Here is a 17,826-nt window from a genome sequence, read left to right on the forward strand (position 1 = left end):
AATTTGGCTGAGCACAGTGGCTCATGCCTGTAATCTCAGCACTTTGGGAGGCCATGGCCGGTGGATCACTTGAGGTCAGGAGTTTGAGACCAGCCTGGCCAACATGGTGAAACCCCGTCTGTACTAAAAATACAAAAATTAGCCAGGTTTGGTGGCAGGTGCCTATAATCCCAGCTACTTGGGTGGCTGAGGCAGGAGAATCACTTGAACCCAGGAGGCAGAGGTTGCAGTGAGCCAAGATTGCACGATTGCACTCCAGCCTGGGCAACAGAGCAAGACTCCGCTCAAAAAAAAAAAAAAAAAAAAAAATGTCAATTTGCTTGCCCAAGATCACACAGCCAGTAGTGGCAAAATTGACACTGAACCTGGGTCCATCTGACTTCAAGGCCCTGGGCCGTAAGTTCCCTCTTCCTTCTTGTTTGCAAATCCATTTCATATCATGTCTGGGCTCTCCCAAAAGCTGGCTGTAAGATAAGGATCCTAGTAAAGATAGTTTATTTGAGCAGTGATTCCAGTAGGGGAGTGGAGAAGTGAGACAGGGAAGGGAAGGAAGGTAATTCAGGGTGTCCTCATGAACAGGTTCCCACAGCAGACACTGGAGCTCAGTCCTGCTGGGATTGAGAAATGGCTTTTTGGGTGCAGTGGCTCATGTCTGTAATCCCAGCGCTGTGGGGAGGCCAAGGCAGGGGGATCACTTGAGGCCAGGAATTTGAGACCAGCCTGGGCAATATGGTGAAACCCCATTTCTACAAAAAGTACAAAAATGAGCCGGGTGTATTGGTGCACGCTTGTAGTCCCAGCTGCTTGGAGGGCTAAGGTGGGAGGATTGCTTGAGCCTGGGAGGTTGAGGCTACTGTGAGCTGAGAGTGTGCCACTGCACTCCAGCAAGACCCTGTCTCAAACAAAAAGAAAAACAAAAAACCCAAAATTTGAGAAATGGCTCTCTTTAGGGCAAGAGAATCAATGTCTTTGTCTACTATGCCTTGACTGCCCCAGCCAGGGGTAATGAGGAAATGGTTCCAGTCCAGGGGATCTGAGTAGGCACTGATTGTCTAGATTCTGAAATGTATATGCTTGGGCCCCACTAGGAATGTGTGCTTGGAAGAGAGTCCACAGCAGCCTTACAGCAATGTCTTCTCACTGTACTTCAACATCATCCTCATTAGGCCTCCCAATGGCTAATGCAGAACGGGTTTGCTACTTGTCCAGACTATCACCAAGACAACCCAGAGGACATGCGTTTAGAAGAGTAAGTTTGCCTTACTGTTTTCCTGCCGTACTGGTCTGAGATATTTCCCCAGAGCGTGGAGCTGGACATCATGCCTACAAAGACCACCTGTGGGGGGAAAGACAGTTGTCATTAGACAGAGGACGTGGATCATTGCACAGAAAGGGAACAACAAACAGAAGTGGTGATGTCACCCTCTAGGTAACAGCAATGATCTAACATTCACTGAGAGCCTGCCAAGGGGCAAACACTAAGTGCTTCCCGCAAGCTTCCCAACAATCCCATGGGGAGGGTGCTATTATTATCCCCATTTTACAGATGAGGGAACTGAGACTCAGAGAGAGAGGCAATTGCAGGACCAGTGTCACAGAGGTGTTAAGTGGTGCAGCCTGCACTGGAATCAGGCATTCTGGCTCCAGAACTAGCTTTTGACAAGTTTCACACCATCCCAAAGAAACACTTGCCCTACTGCTGAGAAAATACCAAGGGCTGCAAGGTAGAGGTTGGCACACAGGAGGCTGGCATGGGAGCTATAAACTACTAGTAAGAGAAGCCACTCATTGTGTGGGAGGCCAAGTTATTGCTACATTGTTAATCCTTGGAATAACAGCTGGTGAGGTTTGAATGATCCTAGTCATATGACAGAATGGGGAGCTGAGGCTCAGATAGGTTAGGAAACCTGCTCCGCCTCCCTGAAAGGAGAGAGTAGAGGCAAGTCTTAAGCCCAAGCAGGCTGACTGGCGCCATATCACCATGCTCTTCCCTCTCCAAGTGCCAGACACCATGCTGAAGGCTTTATGCACACATCTTACTGCATCCTCGCAGTAGCCCTACTTGGTGGGTGCTTCTATTCTCCCCATTACACAGATAAGGCAACTGAGGGCCAGAGAGGGGAGGGCACAGATTCAGTTTGGTCTGACCCAAAAAGCATTTCTTGTGGCATGTCCAAGGGCGGGGAGTGGGGATGGTACACAGAAGCGTTCCAAGGGAGAAGCAGACACAGTTTATGTATGTATAATTTATTTATTTGTTTGTTTGTTTGTTTAGACAGGATCTTGCTCTGTCACCCAGGCTGGAGTGCAGTGGTATGGTCACAGTTCACTGCAGCCTCAACCTCCTGGGCTCAAGTGATCCTCTCACATCAGCCTCGTGAGTAGTGGAGACTACAGGTGTGCACCACCATGCCTAGCTAATTTTATTTATTTATTTATTTAGTAGAGACAGGCTCTCACTTCGTTGTCCAGGTTGGTCTCTAACTCCTTGCTTCAAGGGATCCTTCCACCTCTGCCTCCCACAGTGCTGGGATTACAGGCATGAGCCACCGCACCTGGCCCAAATGGATCATTTTAAGGGAATTCATTTCCAAGTTTACAACTTCCCTACAGACTCTTCCTGAAGAACGAGTTAGCGGTCTTCTTCTCCATTTCCTGCCTGACCCCCTCTTTCTCAGCCACGCCTCTCTAGGCCAGTCTGACCAAGGCATTGCTTTTCAATGTAAACCCTTCAGGGTGCCTCAGAAGGGGCACTGATGATGCACTTACAGATGACTTTTGCAAGTCATCTGGTTTCCAATACCTTTATTATTACTTTCAACAGAATTGAAGAACAGTCTAATCAAGCTGTCGGCAAGTTAGGTCATGGAACATAATTTTTCAGAAATGAAAGCTGTGTGCTCTTTGGCACACGCAATTTGGAGAGTGTTTTAAAAAAATCAAGTGGCATCAGTGTATTGAGTTCTAACAAAACTCCTTCAGTTCCTCAAAACTTTTTTTTATGTGAACAAAGCTTTTCATATACATAGTCATTCAGGAAAAGTGACAAATAGGAACAGACCTGGTGCTGAACCCTGTCTCACTTTAGCAATAATCATTCAGGAATACATAAAATATTTGGGAAACATTCCACACCACTCATTAAGGGATACATTTCCAATAAAACCTTGCTGATGATTAACAATTATTCATCAAAATTATATGTTGTTGTTGTGGTCTATTGTGTACTACTAAAAATTATAATGATAAGTCAGTGCAGGAGAAAAATTTTAGTGCTTAGAGCCTTCTCATCTCAGAGAATTAAAACTAATAATTTAGAATGTATGTATTCTGTCACAGAGAATTATAATAGGGTAATGAATGTGATCCTTTCAAGCAAAATAATATTACATTAGGCCAGCCTGGGCAACGTGGTGAAACTCCGTCTCTACTAAAAGTAAAAAAATTAGCTGGGCATGGTGGCGTGTGTCTTTGGTCCCAGCTGCCCAGGAGGCTGGGATGGGAGGATGGCTTGAACTTAGAAGGTGAAGGTTGCAGTGAGACAAAATCACGCCACTATACTCCAGCCTGGGCAACACAGAGAGACCCTATTTCAAAAAAAAAAAATACATTAAGATAAAATTATATGGAGAAATGAATGAAAATATCAGTTCCAAGAAAAAAACAATGCAAAATTTCCAAATTCCTCTAAAGAGCTGGTTCATGTAATTTTAAAACAAATGATGGTAGATATCAGGTAAGTATTTCCATTTTTCCATTTTACTAGACACATTTTAAAAAGTGATATGATAATTTTGTTTTGATTTTTATATTTCAGTACACTGGCAATGGTATCATCTGCAACCTACGATTTTAAAAATTTCATGTCAGTGTAAAAACATGTGACAGTCCTGGATTCTACATGGTTTTTATTTAATTCTTTTCTAGATTAACCTTGAAAAAACATGTTTGAAGATTACTGTCTTGGTATAAAGTGTTGCCTTTGTTATGTGCTGAGTGATATTCTTACATCCTCAAAGAGTTAAATATCCCTCAAAATACCCATTTTCCCCAGAAGGAGAGATTCTGGCACAGCGAAGCACTGCTTCTATATCATAATAATTACGGTATTCTTGCACAGTATTTCCTGCAGCAACAATGTGCATCTGTAATATCCTCCTTGGGTACTTTATGTCTCCAACTCCTGCAGGACTCTGACTTTTCCTTAGAAAATTTACCCATGAGACTTAATGGCTCTACCTAGCCCACAAGTCTAAACCTCATACCACAAGCAAGTAGCCCGAGGCAGGGGCTCTGAGCCTGCCAGGCCTGGCTTTCAATTCTGCCTCTTACAGGCTGTCTGAGCTTGGGCAAGTCAATGCCCCTCTCTAAGCCTCAGTTTCCTTATCTGTAGAAGTGACAGTAATAAAAGCACCTCTTTCACAGGCTTGAGAAGGTTAAAGAGGTAATGTACGCAAAACCATTAGCCTGGCCCAAAATAAGTGCTCAGTAAATTGTGGTTGTCATAATCCAATGGCAACAGACTAGAAAGGCCCTACATTGCAAAAACACAGACCTGCAGTTATTATTATTATTATTGTTATTTGAGATGGAGTCTCACTCTGTCACCCAGGCTGGAGTGGAGTGATGAAATCTCGGCTCTCTGCAAACTCAGCCTCCCGGGTTCGAGTGATTCTCCTGCCTCAGCCTTCTGAGTAGCTAGGATTATGGGACGCGCCACCATGCCCAGTCAATTTTTGTATTTTTGGTAGAGATGGGGTTTCACCAAGTTGGCCAGCCTTGTCTTGAACTCCTGGCCTCAAGTGATCCGCCCGCCTCAGCCTCCCAAACTGCTGGGATTACAGGCGTCAGCTACCGCGACAAGCCTGCAGTTACTCTTTAGGAGATATCGGTGAGAAGGAGAAATATAAAAAACAAGTATCATGGACTCAGCCCCTGGTGTGTACTAGGGGCTGTGTGTATTTAACAAAATACACAGAAAAACAGGCATTATCACCCCCATTTTGCAGGCCACAAAATACAGCCATCAAGTGCCTCACTCAAGGTCACACTTCTGGAGATGACTAAACCACAAAAACACAGGTGTATGTGCCATGAAATTCTTCCTACTGAGCTTCACAACCTTATTGCTAATATCAGACTGGGCCATGCTGTGTGGAAGGCACTCAGGCCATTCCAGAAGTTATCTACAAAAAACAACATTCTGGGAGGCATCCTGAATTGGCAATGACTCCATCACTGATGGAGATCACAGACCTTGAGCAAGTGATTAACCTCTCTGTGCCTCATCTTGCTCAACTAACCATAGCGCCTAGCTCATAGGTCTGTGAGGATTAAAGAGCACATGTACATTATGCATATATTGTATGCAATGTAGGTAAAGGCCTTTGCACAGTAAATGCTCTGTAAGTATTAGCTTTTGTGATTATCATTATTATCCTCTTATCCAGCCTGGCCATTCCTCTCTCTCTCTCTCTCTCTCTTTTTTTTTTTTTAATTTGAGGTGGAGTCCTGCTCTGTCACCCAGGCCGGAGTGCAATGGCGCAATCTCAGCTCACTGCAACTTCTGCCTCCCGGATTCAAGCAATTCTCCTGTCTCAGCCTCCCGAGTAGCTGGGATTACAGGTGCCCGCCACCACACCCTGCTAATTTTTGTATTTTTAGTAGAGATGGGGTTTCACCATATTGGTCAGACTGGTCTCGAACTCCTGACCTCAGGTGGTCCACGCACCTCGGCCTCCCAAAGTGCTGGGATTACAGGCGTGAGCCACTGCGCCCAGCCCATTCCTCTCTTTTAAGAGGTTGCTGCTGATATCTCCCTGACAAAAAGTGAGGGTTCTGCAGCCTCCTCCTTCAAGCCTTAATTCCAGGGAGCAATAGCTCCAATTTATTGAACACCTACTCTATGCTACCTACTCTATGGAAACACTGTGTTGTTTCCAGTTCTCAAATAATCCTAGGGATGTGGGGATTGGCACCTCCTGTTTGCAGCCAAGAAAACAGGCATATAGAGTTTAAGTGATATGCACAGGTGGGTTTCAAGCTCCTAGCAATAGAACAGGATGCCTGGGACACCCTCCCAAGTAGCTGGACCTCCAGGTGAAGTAGAGTTGGCTGTAAACCTGCTAGGATATGTGAGGTGGAGATGGGACAGTGTTTCCATCAGGGCTTAATTCTTTTCTGCTGAACCTTCAGCAGCAGGAGAAGAGAGATATCCCACAGGACACCCCAGGGGAGTAGAACTGTATGCAACAGGAGGGAGCTGCTGGGCTGCCTACCGAGGTCAGCAATGCCACCTGCCAGCTTGGGAGCCTCCACTCGCAATGCAGCTGTGGCGCCAGGATGCTGAGGATCATCATCTCCATGGCATCAGCCATCTGCAGAGAGGACGGAGACATCATGAGGCCAGGATGCTGCTTGGTGCTAGGGAAGGCTGGCCAAGTCCACAACCCCAGAGACAGAGACTGTAGCACACCCCTCTCTACCCACTGCCAAGTGCCCTGCTGCACATCAAACCACACTCAAAGCTCCAGCAGTTAAAACCATGCATTACCATTGCAGGAATAGACAAACAGACATTTTATGTTATTTTTGTGTGTGTTTTTTTATGTTTTAAAAAATATGGGCATATCACAAACAAAGTGGGAAAACGTATTTCTAAAATCTGAGAAAAAAACATTTTTATAGAGGCAGAGAGACAATGATCTTTTTAGTGCAATTAAGACTAGCTTGTCTTTGGCTTATAGGTCATTTGTTCATGTAGAATAGGATATAATTGTCAGTATAGTTAACAAGTGTGACCTTTTAATACATTAAAACGACTCAGAATCCCTAGCAATTAAACATCATGTACCTTCACGAGACTAGACAGACTAGGACAGACATGGAATCTAGAAGCACGCCCATGTGGCCATGGGAATTTGGTATACCATAAAGGCAGCTTTTCCAATTAGGAGGGGAAATGTTGTGGGGAAATTGATGATCCATTTGGAAAAATATGTAGTTAGATCACCATCTCCTCCCATTCACAAAAATTAATTTCAAGTATATTAAAGGTTTGGCTGTGCTGTTTGCCATAGCTAGGGGATTGAATGAGGGATCATGAAAGTCTTGAAGCAGAAGGCACATATCTAATCTATGCATGCTTTTCTAGGGAGAGCTCTACAGCTGACATCATAATCTCATAGTAGCCCTGAGCCCAAAGAGTTGAAAGCCACCTAATTAGCTAGAAAGTTCAACTCCTCCTTGGGGGCAACTGCCAACCACACCCAGCTCTCCTCAAGCACAGACCTCGTTATCACCACTTATCACGCCTCATAAATTTTGTTGATTGGAATTCAAGCAAAGGCTCCATGTGGAAAGAACTGTGTCCTTCCTTGTAGACCATGGAAACCCAGCTGAGCAGCATGGGGGTTTCTTGGAGGCTGAGCCACTGCCCCCCAAAAATACTTGCCCAAGCCAAGCCAGTGAGAACAGACAGCTTCCACTGAAATTTTCCAAAGCCAATGGCTTCCACCGCATCTTCCACCATGAAAGTATCTGGGAAGCAGAAAGGGAGACAGAAGGAAGGAATCAGTGCACCTTGCAGTTGTCCTAGTGTGGGGTTTTTGGGGTGGTCCCCAGCCAAGCTAACTAAACACAGCACATGCTGCTTTTAGAACTTATCCTAGAAAAATATTCCAGTGTGAAGTGATATCCTACAGCTGCAGCATTACTTACAACGGGAGAAACAGAAAAACCCAGAATGTCCATCAACAGGGGTTGGCTAAATAAATTATTAAGTAGATATTATACATATATAAATTATTAAATATCCACATTATGAAATATGACCCAACTGTTAACAAGAATGTGCAGATATAGAAAGATACACAAAGTATATTGTTAATTAATGTTTAAAGACAAAACAAGATCGACAACAAGGTATTTAGCATGGTCCTATTCTTGGAAATGTACGCATGTGGGTGTATATATATGCACATGTATCTATCCATAGAATATATACAAGGCTTTGAATTATGGTTTAATTTGTTTGTTGTCAGAGGGAGGAAGGAAAAAATTATATGAGAATTAACTTTCTTCGTTTTACAATGTATTACTTCCATGGCCAGAAAAAAAAGAAATACTTCTTTATTTTGTTTTTGTTTTGAGACAGTGTCTCACTCTGTTGCCCAGGCTGGAGCTCAGTGGTACAATCATAGCTCACTGCAGCCTCGATCTCCTGGGCTCAAGTCATCCTCCTGCCTCAGCCTCCCAAGTAGCTGGGACTACAGGCACATGCCACCATGCCCAGCTAATTTTTTTCTATTTTTTGTAGAGATGAGGTCTCACTATGTTGCCCAGGCTGGTCTTGAACTCCTGAGCTCAAGCTGTCTTCCCACCTCAGCCCCCCAAAGTGTTAGGATTACCAATGTAAGCCACCATGCCCGGCCTGAAATACTTTTGAAAGGCACAATTCCATCTGCACTCCGATGGAAAGATGTGCACACTATATTGTTAAGTGAAAAGCAAAAGTTGTGGAGAGGTATGTACCAGAGGAGCTGTCTTTGTGATAAAATGTATATACGTGTGTGTGTGCCAAGCAGGGGAAGTAAGACTGAGCCGATGTCTTAGAAACTGCTTACCAGGCTCATCTTTGAAAACAACACTCACTTGCCTACTTTGAGAATTTCTTTAATGTCTGAATGCTTTCCAAATAAACAAGTATTATTTTTATGCTCAGAAAGAACACAGATAAAATTTATAAGCTAATAAGTGTTTTTGAAACATACTAAAAGACGGCCAGATGCTGGGGCTCATGCCTGTAATCCCAGCACTTTGGGAGGCTGAGGCAGGAGGATCACTTGAGACCTGGAGTTTGAGAGCAGCCTGGGCAGCATAGTGAGACCCCATCTCTACTAAAAATATTTTTAAAAAGTAGCTGTGACTGGTGGCTCACGCCTATGGTCCTAGCTACCTGGGAGGCTCAGGGAGGAGGATGACTTGAGCCAGGGAGGTTTCAAGGTTGCAGTGAGCTGTGATCATGCCACTGCACTCCAGCCTGGGTGACAGAGTAAGATTCTGTCTCAAAATAAAAAAAATCCAAAAAACAAAACTAAACTAAACTAAAACACTAAACCCAATATGTTATGCTGGATTGTATCTGGGAATAGCACAACTGCAATGACTGGTGAAATCCAAATAAAGTCTGGAGTTGAGCTAATAGTAGCACACCAACGTTAATTTTTTTAGTTTAGTTGTTAACATTAGGGGAGGCTGGATAAAGGGTATGTGAGAAATGTCTATACTATATCTGCAATTTTTTTGTAAAGCTAAAATAATTCCAAAATGAATAGTTAATTAAAAAATAAAAATACAGCCAGGCATGGTGGCTCACACCTGAAATCTCAACACTTTGGGAGGCCAAGGCGAGCAGATCATCTGAGGCCAGGAGTTTGACACCATCCTGGCCAACATGGCGAAACCCCCTCTCTACTAGAAATACAAAAATTAGCCAGGTGTGGTGGCACATGCCTGTAGTCCCAGCTACTCAGGAGGCTGAGGCAGGAGAATCGCTTGAACCCAGGAGGCAGAGGTTGCAGTGAGCTGAGACTGCACCACTGCACTCCAGCCTGGGTGACAGAGTGAGTTTCCATCTGAAAAAAATAAAAATACTAAAGGAGGATGCTGGGTGGCCCCGTGGGTGACCTCTGAGGATCTCACCAGCCCCTGCTGGGAGGTGTCATCTTTTTGGAATTTCAACCATGGGCCTTGCATATCAATCATAATTTTCTCCAGAAGTGTGAACTGGTGTTGATCACATTAGCAGGTTGTGGTTTCCTCCAGCAAAAAATATCATCCACAAGAAGAACAGTAGTAACACTATTGTGGGGCATTTACTGAGTGCTCACTACCTGCAAGGCACTGTGCCAAAAGCTAGATGTGCATTATTTCATTTAATCCCCATCACAATCCTATGAGTTAAGGCCTAGTATTAGCCCCATTTTACAGAGGAGGATATGGACTTGCCCTGTGTTTCACAGAGTTGGGAGTAGAGCCCAGATCAGCCTGAGAGTAAAGCCTCAGCTTCCCTCCATCCCCTGTCATTGCCACCTTATCTCTGCCAACAATAGGTCTTGCATTCAAGTCATTAGTCCTCTCTTAGATTTGGAATCTGAGGCTTTTCAGGAATGCATAGAATGTTTTCATCCATCAGCATCAAGAAGCAAGGGAAGCTGGAGACCAGGTCCCACAGCACCGCCTCAGAGGCAGCACAAGGTCGTGGGTAAGAATGTGGTCTCTCAGGCCAGATTGCCTGGGCGTAAATCCAAATTGGCTAATTCCTAGCTGTATAACCCTCAGCAAGATACTTAACCCTTCTGTGCTTCAGTTTCCTCACCTGCAAAATGGGGAAGATGTTGGTAATAGATCCAATTGGAACTGTTGTGAGAATTAGATGGATAAAACATGTAAACTGGTTAGAGCAGTGCCTGGCACATAATAAAGCCTCAGCCAATGTTAGCTACTCCCATACCATCATCAGTGTCACCATTACTGTCACACTATCATCATAACCAACATCATCACCACCATTGTCATTATACTGTCATCCCCACTGTCATCACTATCACCATCGTCTTCACTATCAGCATCACCACCACTATCATCACCATCATCACCACCACTGCCATCATCTTCATCATCATCACCACCATCATCATCTTCATCATCAATGCCACCATCACTACCATCATCATCATCACCACATCATCATCACTATCATCATCACCACCATCATCATCATCACCACCATCATCATCACTATCATCATCACCATCATAACCACCATCTTCATCATCATCATCACCATCATCATCACCATCATAACCACCATCTTCATCATCATCATCACCATCATAACCACGATCTTCATCATCATATCGCTATCATCATCACCATCATAACCACCATCTTCATCATCATCATCACCATCATCATCACCATAATAACCACCATCTTCATCATCATATCGCTATCATCATCACCATCATAACCACCATCTTCATCATCATCATCACCATCATCATCACCATAATAACCACCATCTTCATCATCATATCGCTATCATCATCACCATCATAACCACCATCTTCATCATCATCATCACCATCATAACCACCATCTTCATCATCATCATCACTATCATCATCATCATTGCCAACTTTATCATCACGATCTTCATCCTATCATCGTCATGATCACCATCATCTTCATCATCACCATAATCATCACTATCACCATCATTATCACCACAATCATCATCATCAACACCACCACCGTCATTTTCATCATCATCACCATCATCATCATCACCATCATCTTCACCATCTTCATATCATCATCATCACTATCATCACCATTGCCATCCTTATCACCACCATCTTCATCACTATCATCATCATCACCACCATCATCATCATGAACACCATTATTATCACCACCGTCATCATCACTATCACCATCATCATCATCGTCACCATCATCATCATCATCATCATCACTATCATCATCACCACCATCATCACTATCATCATCATCACCATCATCATCATCATCATTATCATCACCATTGCCATCCTTATCATCATCTTTCATCACTATCATCATCATCACCATCACCATCATGATCACTGTCATCATCACCATAATCACCACTATCACCATCATCATCATTGTCACCATCATCATCATCACCACCGTCATCATATCATCATCATCAACACCATCATCACCATCACCATCATCACCATTATCATGATCACCATCATCATAATCACTGTAATCATCACTATCACCATCATCACCATCACCATCGTCATCATCACCATCATCACCATTGCCATCTTTATCATCACAGTCTTCATCACTATGATCATCACCATCACCATAATCATCGCCATTATCACCATCATCCTCACCATCATCATCATTACTATCATGATCATCACCATCATCGTCATTGTCACCATCATCACCACCACCATCATCATCACCATCATCATCTTTGTCATCATCATCATCATCATTGTTACTGCCATCCTCAGCCAAGTGTTGTGCATTGATGCTGACTGGCAGGGATTGTGATGTAACTTTGCCTGCTGAAGTAAGCTATGTAGCCTCAGCCCCCACTTCCAGCTCCACCCCTTGGCCCTCTGGGCTCTCCCAACTGCCCCTTCACAATACCCCTCTGAAATTGCCTGCTGGATAGGCAACCTTGACCGTGGCCCAGGCTGATTCCCCAACTGCAGGACCCTCTCACCATCGGTGGGATTGGCAAACTCCTTGGGCACAGCTGCCCCATCATCCAGCTCCACAGCCTCTAGGCCCACGCGGACCCCTTCAATCTGGACTTCATGCTCTCCGGAAGCCGTGTCGTCCTCTGACCTTGCACTCTCGCCTGTGCGACGGAATTTCACAACCCTAGAGAACAGAACAAATCTGGTCAAGATGGCTAAAGCTTCCCCCAAACGGCCTTGCTGCACAGCTCTAGTGACCAAGACAGGTGAAAGACTTCTTCTCATGGTTTGGAGAGTTGATGGATGGGGGTTAGCATTTCTATTGAGTTGGACTGGGGTTGAGGAGAGTCATAACTTCAAGAGTTGTAATATCAGGACTTCCATGTACAGTTGAGCAGATTGGGCACTGCCCAATTCCAGGGTTTCCTATTGACAAAGTAGGTTATGTAATTGAGGATATCTTTGTTTTAGGCCAGAATACTGTTTGTGAGTACATTTGTTTCAGATTTTAGACTCATCTGTCTATATCTAACATTTTGGTCATCTAAAGGTCACGTTAGGCCCACAAAAAGTTGCTCACACCATATTTCTAAAAGTTTAAAGTGGATGCCATTTTTTAGAATAGAGACAAGGTTTCACTATGTTGCCCAGACTTGTCTCAAACTCCTGAGCTCAAGTGATCCTCCCTCCTCAGCCTCCCAAAGTGCTGGGATTACAGGTGTGAGCTACCACGCCTGGTGCCAAAATTTTAAAATTGGGAAAATTCACATAAAAAGCCAGAATCCCAATGTCTCTTGAAAAAGTAGAATATCTCGCTGTCTGGAGCCCACATTCCTGCATTGGAATTGTGCTAGGTCTGGGCAGTGGTGGTCCCCGGCCCACCCCAACCCCTGTTTTAGATGGGTCATGCACTCCACAGTTGACCATTGTCTCATTATCTCCAGCCCTAAGGGTCTTTTGCTAGTTATCCTTGCACTTGCTCTGTGTTCCTCTCACTTGGCACGTGGACCCATTTGTCGGGCCCTGTAGGCATTTGAGTTTGAGACCCCATGGACCCCACTCTTATGCAATATGTTCCTTCAAACTATGCTGTTTCTTGTTCCTCTGCAAGAAGCTTTGATTTTTCTGGGCAGTAGTTTCTTCATCTGGGACTCAGGGGCAAAATTACCTGTCTCCTTCCAATTTTCTCACTCCCAAACACAAAATTCCTGCTGTCTCCCAGCCCTAGGGTGGGTTTTGGGGTTATAGCACTGAAAAGACAGATGTGTTCTGACCTCACAGTCCCTCAAGGGGATAGTGCTACCGAATGTGCAAGTCCTTTCTATCACAGCTTTGAGTCCTCATAGACTTTTTGAAGAAAGTCTGGGGTGCTGAGTACAGTGGATCATGCCTGTAATCCCAGCACTTTGGGAGGCTGAGGAGGGAGGATTGCTTGGGCACAGGAGTTCAAGACCAGCCTGGGCAACATAGTGAGACGCCGTCTCTACAAAAAATAAAAAAATCAGCTGGACATGGTGGTGCGTGCCTTTAGTCCCAGCTACTTGGGAGGCTGAGGTGGGAGGATCACTTGAGCCCATAAGGTTGAGGCTGCAGTGAGCCGTGATCATACCACTGCATTCCAGCCTGGGCAACAGAGAGAGACCCTATCTGAAAAATAAAAAGAAAGAAACAAAGAAAAGAAAGAAAGAGAGAGAGGAAGAAAGAAAGAAAAAGAGAGAGAGAAAGAAATAAAAAAGGAAGGAAGGAAGGAAAAAATAAAAGGAAAAGGAAAAGGAAAATAAAAAATTCTGGCTGGGCATGGTCACTTATGCCTATAATCTCCACGCTTTGGGAGGCTGGCGCGAAAGGGTCACTTAGGTCCAGTAGTTTAAGACAAGCCTGGGTGACATGGCAAAACCCCATATCTACAAAAAATACAAAAATTAGCCAGGCATGGTGGCATGCGCCTGTGGTCCCAGCTACTTGGGAAGCTGAGGTGGGAGGATTGCTTGAGCCCAGGAGGTGGAGGATGCAGTGAGCCAAGATTGCACCACTCCCTCCAGCCTGGGTGACAGAGCAAGATCCTAGGATTTTATTTGTTTAAAAAAAAAATAAAATAAATAAAAAAGTCTGAAGTTACATGGGCATGAATAGCAGAGGCAGTATATGAGCAGACGGAGTACACATTTGATCCATGTTTTTAAAAGGTAAAAAAAAGAGAAATATTTAAGTTCAAAATACTGCTATTATTATTAACGATTGCATCATTCCATGTATTTCACCAAAGAGTAACTGTCGCACTGGCATAGAAAGGGTAAATCTCTGGATTTCAGAAGCACAGGGAACATACCCTGCTTGTGAAGTTCTAGAAGAAAAAAGACAGATTAAATCACAGTAATTCTGTAAACACCTGAAACTCCACTCCTTGGCAAGGCTGGGCTTGGAAAACCTGAGCTGTCAGGCTCGTCTTGGCTGGAAATGCAGGGCCCAGCACAGGGTTGGCAGACAGACTGGCGGGGTTTGAAGCTTGGTGCTAACATTTCACCCCCTCTACCACAGTCACGTCTAATAGAATCAAGTTTGTGCTCTGTGCAAGTTCCAGCTGTTTTCTGTGCACTCGATCTGCATAGCACCACTCTGAAGTTCGTATTATTATCACCGTTTTACAGACAAGAACACTGAGGTCCTAGAAGTCACATGGCTTGCCCACAGTCCCATAACTAAACAGGCATGGAGCCGGGATTCAACCACAGGTTTATCTGGCTTAAAACATTGTATTCCTGGCCAATGAGAGGGTAACACCTCTTCAAATTCTTCCATTGCTTCCCATTTACTATATTTTTTAATAAAGATATTTTATTTTGAGACATTTCAAGCATATAAAATTACATACATAACAATGAGAGAAATATCTTTGTTTCTGCTGTTTAACTAAAGGATTAGACATGACTATTAGGTTGACCCATGTGAAATCGCCAACATTTGTCCCTAGTTCAGTTGAAGCCATCTTGTCTCCATCGCTCCCATCTTCATAGGTATTTCACATTTTAAAATAGGCAAAGGACTTCAACAGACATTTCTCCAAAGAAGACATGCAAAGGGCCAATAGGCACATAATAAGTTGCTCAATATGCAAATCAAAATCACAGAAAATGCAAATCAAAATCACAATGAGATACCATGAGATGCAGGTTCTCACTCTGTCGCCAATGCTCTTCTTTGATCGGGGAGGGGGGGTCTTTATAGGCATCATTATTTGATTTAATCCTCAGAGTAAACTTGAGAGGTGGAGACTATTATTATCCCCACTGGATAAGACAAACACATAGTCACTCTGAGCCTCAGTTTACCTCTTCTATACATTGGTGTAATAGTTGTGCCGTAAGTCAGGTGTCCTAGAAGAAAATCATGAAACAGAGATTCTTTTTTTATTGTGGTAAAATATACATGCCATATTAAAATATAAAATTTGCCATTTTAACCATTATAAGTGTACAATTCAGTGACATTAAGTTTCACCTGAAACTCTGTACCCATAGAAATCAATGCTCCATCTTCCCCTACTCAGCCCTGACAAGCACCAATCTACTTTCTGTCTCTATGAATTTGACTCTTCTAGGGATCTCAGATAAGTGAAATCATACAGTAATTTTCCTTTTGTGTCTGGCTTATTTCCCTTAGCATAATGTCTTCAAGGCTCATCCAATGTTGCAGCACATTGCAGAACTTCCCTCCTTTTTAAGGCTGAATAATATTCCATTGCATGGACAGACCACATTTTGCTGATCCATTCATCTGTTGATGGACAGGTTGTTTCCATGTTTTGGTTATTGTGAATAATGCTGTAATGAACATGAGTGTACAAATATCTATTTGAGTTCCTGCTTTCACTTATTTTAGATATAGACCCATAAGAGGAATTACTGGATAAAAGGGTTATTCTATGTTTCATTTTTTGAGGAATCGCCAGAACGTCTTCCACAGTGGCTGCACCATTTTGTATTCTCGCAAGCAATGCACGAAGATTCCAATTTCTCCACATCCTTGCCAATACTTGTTATTTTCCATTTGCTTAATAACAGCCATCCTAATAGGTGTGAGATGGTATCTCATTGTGATTTTGATTTGTATTTCCCTAATGTTGAGCAACTTATTATGTGCTTATTGGCCTTTTGTACATCTTTGGAGAAATGTCTATTGAAGTCCTTTGCCTATTTTAAAATTTGGTTGTTTGACTTCTTGTTGTTGAGTTGTACTTCTTTCTATATTCTGGATATAGATTCCTTATCAGACATATGATTTGCAAACAATTTTTCCCATTCTTTGGATTGCCTTTTTACTCTATTGATTGTGATCGTTGAATGCACCAAAGTTTGAAAAAAAAAATTTTTAATACAGGGTCTCACTCTGTCACCCAGGCTGTAGTGCAGTGGTGTGATCACGGCCCACTGCAGCCTTGACCTCCTGGGCTCAGGTGATCCTCCCACCTCAGCCTCTTGAGTAGCTGGGACTACAGGTGCACACGGCCATGTCTAACTAATTTTTTTTTTTTTTTTTTTTTTTTTTTGTAGAGGTGAGGTTTCACCATGTTGGCCAGGCTGATCTTGAACTCCTGAGCTAAAGCGATCCACCCACCTTGGCCTCCCAAAGTGCTGGGATTACAGGTGTGAGCCACCACACCAGGCCGAAAGTTTTAAATTTTGATGTAGCCCGATATATCTACTTTTATTTTTATTATCTGTTTTTTTGGTGTCATATCCATGAAATCATTGCCAAATCCAATATCATAAGGCTTTTCTCCTATATTTTCTTCTAAACTTTTATGGGTTTAGGTCTTCGATCCATTTTGAGTTAATTTTTTATATGGTGTTAGGTAAGAGTCCAACTTCATTCTTTCACATATGGACATCCAGTGTTCCTAATACCATCTGTTTAAAAGACTGTCCTTTCTCCTACTGAGTGATCTTGGCACCATTTTGAAAATCATTTAATCAAATCATATGATTCGAGAATTTATTTCTGAGCTCTTGATTCTATTCCATTGATCTGTATGTCTATCCTTAAGCCACACCTAAGTAAGTAGTAGTAAGTTTTGAAATTGGAAAGTGTGAGATCTTTAATTTCGTTCTTATTTTTCAAGATTGTTTTAGTTATTCGGTGTCCCTTGAGAGATTCTATATGAATCTTCAGGTAGATTTCTCTTTATTTCTTCCTTCCTTCCTTCCTTCTTTTCTTTTTTTTTTTTTGAGACCCAGTCTCAAAAAATTGTGCAATGGCGCGATCTCTGGTTACCGCAGCCTCCGTTTCCCAGGTTCAAGTGATTCTCCTCCCTCAGCCTCCAGAGTACCTGGGACTACAGGCACATGCCACCACACCCAGCTAATGTTTGTATTTTTAGTAAAGATGGGGTTTTACCATATTGGCCAGGGTGGTCTCGAACTCCTGACCTCAAGTGATCGGCCTGCCTTAGCCTCCCAAAGTGCTGGGACTACAGGCATGAGCCACCGTGCCCACCCTCCTTTTTTTCTTTTGAGACAGAGTCTCGCTCTGTTGCTCAGACTAGAGTGCAATG

General features: G+C 43.4%; 1 protein-coding gene across 1 annotated transcript in view; it reads right to left on the bottom strand.

The window, feature by feature from the left end:
• SVOP (SV2 related protein) overlaps nt 1-17,826 on the bottom strand; it is a 104,915-nt gene that overhangs the window by 61,232 nt on the left and 25,857 nt on the right. Inside the window, exons 2-5 of the mRNA XM_054443688.1 lie at nt 12,299-12,459; nt 7,454-7,539; nt 6,279-6,377; nt 1,265-1,336 (exon numbers count right to left, since the gene is read on the bottom strand). Coding sequence (XP_054299663.1) covers nt 1,265-1,336; nt 6,279-6,377; nt 7,454-7,539; nt 12,299-12,459 — 418 coding nt within the window. The remainder of the gene's footprint in view (nt 1-1,264; nt 1,337-6,278; nt 6,378-7,453; nt 7,540-12,298; nt 12,460-17,826) is intronic.

Source organism: Pongo pygmaeus, chromosome 10 (genome assembly GCF_028885625.2).
Source record: "Pongo pygmaeus isolate AG05252 chromosome 10, NHGRI_mPonPyg2-v2.0_pri, whole genome shotgun sequence".
Taxonomy (NCBI): domain Eukaryota; kingdom Metazoa; phylum Chordata; class Mammalia; order Primates; family Hominidae; genus Pongo; species Pongo pygmaeus.